A 9,483-nucleotide genomic window follows, 5' to 3' on the forward strand; every position below is an offset into this window, starting at 1 on the left:
CTGCCTACCTTGCCTCTGTTAGGATCTCCGTCTGCACCTCAGTTTTTATACCGTTTTTGGTGACCTGAATGAAAACCAGAAGGAATAAGAAAGATTGGGCAGCAATTCTATGATAGATGCGTTTTATTTTGCAGCAGAATACAAGATTCAAACTCAGACTGACACTCACTTCAACAACTACAATGTCAACTTTTACATTTGGTGGTAAATCCAGGTCAGGCTTGAAGCATCTCACCATGGCCACCAGGAGATGGATAGTGGCCAGAGGGTCTTTGTTGTGGATGACTTACAGGTGAACAGAAGGGAAGAAAACACAAATTTTAAATAAATAAATGTTTTCCATGGATCTTCATAATCATTTGTAATAACATATAGTTGTACAAATTCTCACAGTACACCAGTGTGTGTTGACTCACACTTTGAAACCACTACTTTAAGGCATGTAATTCACAAAGGTAAAGTTGCGAGCTATTTGGATTACAACAGACCCTGTGATTTCTGTAAATATTATCCCCATTATCCCTAAGAGCTGTTGTATGCTTACATGGCAAACCTGAGCTGGCACAAAGTCCTGCTGAAATCCAATGCAGCCAGAAATAAACATTTGCTCACTTGTATGATACCCAGTCCATTACATGACTCACGTTTGACATTCCACTTGATCTCTCTGCCGTCCTGCAGGCCAAGTCTCTTGTCCAACTCCTCCAGGATCACCTCCAGTTTACGAATCTGTGCTGTGCTGGTCAGTGCCATCTCCTCCACAGACAGTTTCACACCTGCTAACATGGCTGTAAAAATCAGGAATAAATTATCTCTTTAGTTAGGGTTATTTGTAGGGAATCCATTTTTGATATGAGAAATAGGCCTAATATCTTTCAGGAGAAATACATAAAAATTTATTTGGCAGCACTTTATTTTAGTGTGCCCTAATCACCTGGTAATTTCATAGTAATAAAGGTCATTATCTCGCAAATTCTTTAGAGTAAGGATGTAATTGCCTAGTAATAATTTGACATTTTGCAAGTGATAACACAGAAATATGGTAATATTAAGGAAGTATTTACTTAGGTATAATGTCTTGATTATCAAGTAATTCCTTTAAATATTGTTTCAATTCTCTGGTAATTAGGTGGTATTTCACCCTAAGCCTAACCACATAACTCTAACCATAACCTATCTCTAACCATCATAATATTGTGACAATTCTCAGTAATAGGTGGTATTTTACCTGAACCCCAATCTTAACCTAACCCTAACTCTAACCTTTGTGCAGAATATTTGATAACTCATTAGTTGAATGGCTACCTAGCATAAGTGTTAGCTAAGTAGTTAGCTTACAGATGTATTTCTCAAATGTTAAGTGGCTTGCGTACATAGCTGCTATAGTATTTCAGACCATCGTGCAGTATATTTGATAACTCACATGTTAATTAACTAGCTTACATAACTGTAAGCCAAGTATTTAGCACACACCTTGTCTCAAATGTTAAATGGCTAATGTACATAACAACTAGTAAAGTGTTTACACCTTTGCACTGAATATTTGATAACTTAGATGTCAATTGACTGGCTTACTTTTAGCTAAATATTTAGCCTACATCTTTTCACAAAACACCTGTCTCAAATGTTAAATGGCTCGCTAAGTACTTACACCTTTGTGCAGAATATTTGCTAACTCAACAGTTGAGTGTCTACATTAAATAACAGTTGGTTGAGTATTTTACACTGTTTTGCAGTATATTTAATAACTCAAATGTCAAACAACTAGCTTACATAACTGTTGGCTAAGTATTTAGCCTACATCTTTTCACAAAATACCTGTCTCAAATGTTAAATGGCCAGCCTAAATAATGGCTAGCTAAGCATTTACACCTTTGTGCAGAATATTTGCTAACTTAATAGTTGAGTGTCTACATTAAATAACTGTTGGCTGAGTATTTAACACTTTTGTGCAGTATATCTGATAGCTCACATGTCAAATAACTAGCTTATAACTGTTAGCTAAATATTTAACCTCGCCTTTTCACAAAATTCTTGTCCCAAATGTTTAATAGCTATCCTTAGTAATGGCTAACTAAGTATTTACATCTTCATATATTTGATATATAAATTGAAGTAGTTAGCATTCAGCCAATTACATTATAGCTAGTTTGAATCACCTCCAGCTAAATAGCCTACCTTATAATTTGGTGTGTTACACTGGCAAATGTTAGCCAGGAAACAGTGAAACACTCATGATAGTTCTCAGCATTTTTTTAAATGTTATATTAATAACACAGCCTGATGTCACTTCTTCTTTTTGCTGTACTATTCTGTTGTCTGTTTCTGATGAAGAGGAAATGATGACATGGCAGCATGTGTCATATCCCCTCCAACACAAAACTGTGTTGAAACAGCATTTCATTTCTGATTTTTATACTAGGCCTTGTAGATATTCTTACCATATAGAACTACTAATGGCATCATATGGCTGTTTCAGTCATTAAATTTAAATAATAATGAAGTGGAAGTAAGGCATTGATAAATTGGCTGTCAATGATAAAACTGCAATTATTAAAATGTGCATTTACTCACACAGGAGGTGATGAAGCACCAGTCCATCATACAGATCCTCTTCCAGACTCTGAACCACTATGTGCTCTGGTTTCAAAGTGCTATTGATCCAACAAACCAGAACCTACCAAGACACAATTCATCACACAGTCAGAAACGTCAAACCCTTTCATCTACTTGTGTACATTTTTGTGCACTGAATGAAAAACAGCATGAAACCTTGGGTTTTTCAATTATCCTTGTTAATTTTGAGGGATAATATGCTCCTGTAACTGATGGAAAAGATGACAAATACAAAGTACCCTCCAAAAATTAGCAATAAATGTGTTTTTACCTGCAAGCCCTATCAGGCTGAGCAAGTTATCTGTTCATTTATTGCCACTTGTAAGAAGAACTTCCTGTCAATCAAAATTTGTTTTACAGTCACATCCTGCCAACTTCTTGTCGTGACTCTCTGATGTGTCTACAACACCTCTGATAATCATGTTCATTAAAATTTCACCTCTCTCCCTGCCTCAGGTATTATTCATGCTCTTTCACTGCTCACATACATGCAAGTTCTTTAATGTATTTCCTGTGTAGCATTGATCTCAAACCTATTAAAGACTCACAGGCAGTCTTAGATCTGTGGTAGTCCACAGATGGGATGATCTTACAGCACATCCAGACAAAAATTCAAACAAAGGTTTAAATGTATGAATTAATCTCTTACCTCCTTCAGCTTCTCAAGTTTTGGGTCATTTAAAGACGTTGGCTGAATAAGCTTCTGCTTTCCCCCTGTGTATATACATTGAAAACAGTCAGACAATTCATGTATGTAATAGTTTGAATTATTTATTGCATCAGCAGAACATACTGTTGTCGCCATCTAGGCTTTGATCTCATCATAAATTGCAGAATATTTCACATGTAGAAACTGAGGAGTGAACATACTGTACTGTCTTAAACCCTTAGTCGGAGCCCATAGGTGGATGATAGTGTGGTGTGGGAATTAATAGTTTACGTGCAACACTGATAAAAGGGATCAGAGATCTTTCAGCTTGAATAGACTGCCAGATTTGGAGGATGCATGTGATAAGAGGTTGTGAAACTGATACATGTCAGTATGAACCATAGGAGCTGGAGTTGTCTTCCTGAAATAACTCATAGACACTGGTCTATTGGTAAGACAGCCATGGGTTATTTTGAATTATCTTGAAATTTAAAAGAAAATTCTGTTCTGATTATGTAAAGTGACAGTTACTTCCCAACTGCAAATTTGCAAACTACCTATATTAATGAGCCATGAAACTGTCCTGTACTATGATAGCAGTATTATGAGAACTTAACACTTATATCAGAGGTGCCTCCAGATTTAGCTGCACTTTTTGTCTAGACTGAGTCATAAATCCAGCCTCTTCTGCACTATATGGACAAAAGTATTCCTCCACCTGGCCACCAGCAGGGACTGTAATGATGTAGATATGCACTTTAATCTGGAGTTGGACCCCATTTTGCAGCTATAACAGCTTGGACAATTCTTACAAGACCTTCAACAAGATTTTTGAGTGATTCAGTGGGAATTTGCGCCCATTCATTCTGTTGCCCATTTATGAGGTCAGACACTGACGTTGGATGACAGGGCCTGGCTCACGATCTCCGTTCAAGTTCATCCTAAAGGTGCTTGATGGGGTAGAGGTCAGGGGTCTGTGTGGGACAGTCAAGTTCTTCCACACCAAACTCATCAAACCATGTCTTTAGTCCTTGCTTTGAACACCGGGGCATAGTTGTGTAGGAACAGAAAAGAGCCTTCCCCAAATTGTTGCCACAAAGTTGGAAGTATAGCATTGTCCAAAATGTCTTGGTATGCTGAAGCATTAAGACTGCCTTTCACTGCAGATAAGGGGCCCCATACCATTATCCCTCCTCCACCAAACTTCACACTTAGCACAGTGCAGTCAGACAGGCAATGTTCTCTTGGCATCCGTTAAACCCAGAGAAGCGTGATTCGTCACTCCACAGAACACGTTTCCACTGCTCCACAGTCCTGTGTCAGTGTGCTTTACACCGCTCTACCTGACACTCGGCATTGGGTTTAGTGACATGAGGCTTGTATGCAGCTGCTTGACTGTGGAAACCCATCCCAGGAAGCCTCCACTGCAAAGTTTCTGTGCTTGCATTAATGCCAGTGGAAGTTCTGAACTCTTCAGCTGTGCAATCAGCAGAGCAGTGGTGACTTTAACACCTTAGAAGTCGTGACCCCACTCTGTGATTTTACGTGGTCTTCTGCTTCATGGCTGAGTTGCTGTTGCCCCTTAATGGAAGGAGTCTAGCACAGCCAGGACTCTTCCAAGAGCTGGTCGACTGGCCAAACAGAGCAACCAGGAGAGAAGGGCCTTAGTAAGAGAGGTGACCAAGAACCGGATGGTCGCCCTGACAGAGCTCAAGAGAGCTTTGCTTTTCTTTCATTTGGAGGTCTTGCAAACTTCAAATGGGCCTGACTGCTCAGTTTGTCCTGGTTGTGCCAAAACATCTTCCATTTGAGAGTTTATGGAGGACGCTGTGCTCTTGGGAATCTTAGTTGCAGCAGATCTGCAGGCAGTTCCTTTGACCTCATGGCTTGGTTTTTTCACTGATACACATTGTCAGCTGTCAGGCCTTTGTTTGAGAGTGGTGTGTGCCTTTTCCAAATCATGTCCAGTCATTTCAGTTTACTAAAGGTGGACTCACATAAAGGTGTATAAACATCTCAGCAATGATCCAGAGAAATGGGAAGAACCTGAGCTAAATTCAAAGGGTTTTTGCAAAAGGTTTGAATAGAATAATACTGACTTTAATAGATTCATTTTAGTGTCTTTTATACCCATGATGTTAAGAAGCATTTTCTTCTTCCTATGGATTGTCATTTTTAAAACCTTTTTAATTTTAACTTAAGTGTGGTTTTAATGAAAGGAGCAGGTGAGAACAAATGGAGAGGTTGGAAGAACATACATTTGACACCACTACCCAGTGTGCATTGCATAATAGTGGAAGCCTGTATGTAAAATTATGTATTAAAATTGTGGAAATGTAGTGTATTTCTTTGTACAACTTGCGTACAAAAGAAATGTTAACCTAATGAAGTTGATATGTCTTAATATGGAGGATTTCCTTTGAAAATGAAGCAAATCACAAATCTATACTTATTGATGCTGATTTAATAGGAGGGTAAATGTCAATAAGATATTTAATGGTTAACAGATGTACCTGAAAAAGTCTCGATGTCCACTGGCTCTTCTTCTTTGTGATACTCAAAGATATCGGCCTCCATCACGTCTCCTTGAGGTGAGACTTTCACCACCTGCCAAAAAAACCTGCAGAGGATCAACTGTGTGCTACCAGCTGAGATGACGTGCTTTCAAATAAATAAAATAATAAATAATAAATAAAAACAGCAGAAGAATGAAGAAACACTTTTTCCATTGACATCTTGGGTAGTAAGTCTCTTTTTCTCAACAGGCGGTCTTTGACCTTATTGCTCGACTCTCTGACCAGTGGCAGAAAATGATGATTGCGCAGCCAGGAGCGTTGTACCGCTGTGTGGAAATCTTCCAATTTTTGCTTTTCAGGTACAAAGAAAAACTTGTGCTCAATATATTTAACTCCAGACTTTGGATTTGAGGCTTTCTGAAGACTGTAGGAGTTCAGAAGTTTCTAAAGACAAACAGGAAGGTGGTCGAAAACTTGTCAAACTGAAATGATGCACACCTAACACTCTACACATCAAGTGCTGTTGATCCCCATAGATCTGCCAGGGGCTGAACTTCTCCGTCTGAACATTTTCAATCGCAAGGTTTGAGACAAAGCACAGCAAACACACAAAGTAACACAGCCTGACAAAAACAGACGTGACCTGGAGCGTGTCGAGCTGTTGTTTCCTGAATCTGGAGGAGAGAGAAAAGCCTCGCTTAGCAGCTCCTTTTTTCCTGTGTGCTTTATATGTGAGCACTGCTTCCTTTTCCTGTGGTTGACAGTAACTTTCAAACAAGGTCATAAACAAAAAAGTGTTTTTGGAATAAGCTTACCTTTAGAGAGCGACTCGACAGAATGGGGGTGACTCGAGCTTGAATGGAGTTCCTGAACTGATGGCAAGTCCAAAAACTGTCACAACAGCGATAAAAGGAGAGGATTCAATCTAAATACAGCCTTATGTGAATACTATCAGCACAAAAGGTCTGACTGCACTCAATTTCAAACTGTGTCTTTGAAAGAAAATAACGTGTCACCGGGTCGAAAGGGAACAAAAGCACAAATGAGAGGATGTGGCTGAGAAGAAGAAGATTGCACTTCCTCTTTTGATCCTGCTGCATGACTATTATTTTTTTCTCTTCAGTCCTGTGTCAGAAACCACTTGTGAGGCCTTAATGGCACATGTGAGTTGAGAGAAAGCAAACAGAAGACTTTAGGGTGGAGATGTGTTGTTTGGGAAAAGCCACGCTTCAGGAGGGCCGAGTGAAAACGTGACACTCGGAGGCCTGAACCACTCAAACTCGACTCCCCGTCTGCCACTGGCTGGATCAATTTGTTGTCATCTTGTCTCCAGCCTTCCCCATCCCCCTACAAACACAACAAATTCAAAAGAAAGACAGATAGAGAGATAGGAAAAGACAGAGACGAGGGAACAAAAAGCTTTGTATGTGCACCGGCGTTGTAGTAGGAGAGAAAAAAAAAGACCACCCGTCAGCTAGACGAAGGGGCAATTTAGGGGGATGTGGAAGGTTACCATAGCAACAAAGGAATGAGAGAAGAAAAATAAAAGCCTAAAATAAACCCATAATTCCTTTAGCTGAACCCAAATTGCAGGAATTGGCTGTCTCAAAGCCAATCTCCCTCAAAAGCCACAGCAAATCTAACCTATCACACAAATTCACACGGTAATGAAATTCTCATTCTGTTTGATACCAGGCGTTTATTCATCAATAGGCAAGAGAAAAAAAAAACAAGGTGGGTGAGCTATCGAGCTCTCTACCTTCTCAGTAATTCAGCTCTAAAATGTTCACAGTCGCAGTGAACTGTACTCTAAGTCCCAGCAGGTCTAACTGTAGTTCCTGCAGGGTCCTGAAGGAGAGCACTGAGAGGTTCAGGGCCTCCTCAGAGACTCGTCTGGAAGGCCGATCAATACAAAGACACTCTCTGACTCAAGCTCTCCTGGGACAAAGAGCCACCGCAGCACTTAAGGCAGCAGGCAACAGCTTTTAAATATGGCTTGACACTTGAAGTGCATAGTTCAGAGGAGCTGGACAAGAGCTGTTCACAGTTCTGTCAGAAGTCAAGTAAGAGCTTTTAAAGAGCAGCTGCAGGCTGTGCAGGGCATTTTCAGACATTACACAGAAGTGCTGAAAAGGGCTGAGCTATTGGGGAAAATAATCAAATTGTTATTTTATTGTGATTAAATGTGCAATTACTTTTTAAGTTCCTCATGTCATATAAGCAATAAATCATTCTACATTAGATTGTGATTATTTTGACTCATTGCAAATTCACTATGAATTGTTATGTTGGAGGGAGTTATGATTTTATCTCTCATTCTTCATAAGACAAACATTTACAAATACAGAAAAAGTTGTATTTTTTGCAAACTATTGTAGAAAAAATTGACACTTGAATCTTTGCATGATGTGTAGAGCATAACAACTCTACCTAAAAAATGCATTAAATTGGTATTTTGAAACACATTTCAGGAAATATAGCACCGTCATAACAACAATTAATCTAATCACAAATGCAATCAAAATGTCAGGCTGTGCAGTTACATAATTGCATAAACTCTACAATTTCTTTGTGCAATTATGAGCTGAGATTGGTGGAGGGCTGCATTGATGGTTGCTGGCTACAGAAATGGGCTTGCCTGGTTTAGTTCCAACTTTTTAACAGACAGGTTTACAACCTCGATGCTTGTGTGTCACAGTCTCACGGTTTTATTTATGGAATTCCACAGGGAAGCATTCTTGGACCTATTTCACCACCAGGTCAATTACCATTTTAATGCCGATGACACACCATCGTACATCTCTGTCTCACAAAACAATCCCATTGTCCTCACTTCTTGTCTCTTTGATATACATGTATGGATAATAAAGAATTTTTTTAACTCAGTGATAATAACATGGAAATTCTTTTAACTGGAGCCAAAGCTGGAAGAGAAGAACTGCACGCACATCTCAGAGATTTTAACAAGCAAATCAAGAAACAAATCACAATTTTGGGAGTGACTTTAGATTCTGATTTTAATTTTAATCCACATTTTAACAAGGTCTTAAGCACCTCCTTTTATCATCTTAGAAACATTGCCAAAGTTAGACCTTCTTAATCTCAAAAAAGATGCTGAAATTTAAACCCATGCTTTTATCACCAGTTTTTAGATTACTTTAGCCCCCTTTTCACTGGTTTGCTTAAAAAAGTCTTTCAGAAAATTACAACTCATTCAGGACGCTCCAGCCAGAGTTGTAACTGAGAAAAAGAAGAAGAAGATTTCCAAAAAAAGCTGAAATTCTGTTTTAATTGTCATTATGGGGTACTGAGTTATGTAGATTATTGAGGAAAAACATAACAACATTGAAAAAATCGGAAAGGGTCTAAATACTTTCTGTATGCACTGTAGCTGAATTCAGCATCAACAAAATCCCACCATGATGGAGATATAAACCAGGAAAATTCTTGCTGATGCTACTAGCATTGCAGAGTGTAAGTTAGCAAGGCCATAAAAGATCTCAACCCTAAACTTAATTTGGCTACTAAGATAAATTCAACAGATTGTAGCAAATTGTAATTTGTACATTAGCAATACTGTCAGCAAGTTATCCAGATATTATTTACATTTTTTACACAATGCAGTTAAAGTGACCAAGACAGCCTGCATATGTCTGGGTACTGCTAAATAGCAAATTGAAACTGAAATGCAAATGTGACCAT

The 9,483-nt window shown here is 38.8% G+C and overlaps 1 protein-coding gene across 3 annotated transcripts in view; it reads right to left on the bottom strand.

The window, feature by feature from the left end:
- Window positions 1–9,483, bottom strand: part of parvg (parvin, gamma) — a 31,410-nt gene that overhangs the window by 21,300 nt on the left and 627 nt on the right. For 2 of the 3 annotated variants that reach the window (XR_005992313.1, XM_041794743.1), the window contains exons 2-8: window positions 6,597–6,672; window positions 5,779–5,872; window positions 3,266–3,330; window positions 2,575–2,677; window positions 645–788; window positions 170–285; window positions 9–64 (exon numbers count right to left, since the gene is read on the bottom strand). Coding sequence is in view for 2 of the 3 variants with exons in the window: in XM_041794743.1 (XP_041650677.1) it covers window positions 9–64; window positions 170–285; window positions 645–788; window positions 2,575–2,677; window positions 3,266–3,330; window positions 5,779–5,842 (548 nt within the window). In the remaining variant the exon portion in view is untranslated. Of the gene's footprint in view, window positions 1–8; window positions 65–169; window positions 286–644; window positions 789–2,574; window positions 2,678–3,265; window positions 3,331–5,778; window positions 5,886–6,596; window positions 6,673–9,483 lie in introns of all 3 variants that reach the window. The other variant, XM_041794744.1, reaches the window with a different exon arrangement.

This window comes from Cheilinus undulatus, linkage group 9 (assembly GCF_018320785.1).
Source record: "Cheilinus undulatus linkage group 9, ASM1832078v1, whole genome shotgun sequence".
NCBI lineage: Eukaryota > Metazoa > Chordata > Actinopteri > Labriformes > Labridae > Cheilinus > Cheilinus undulatus.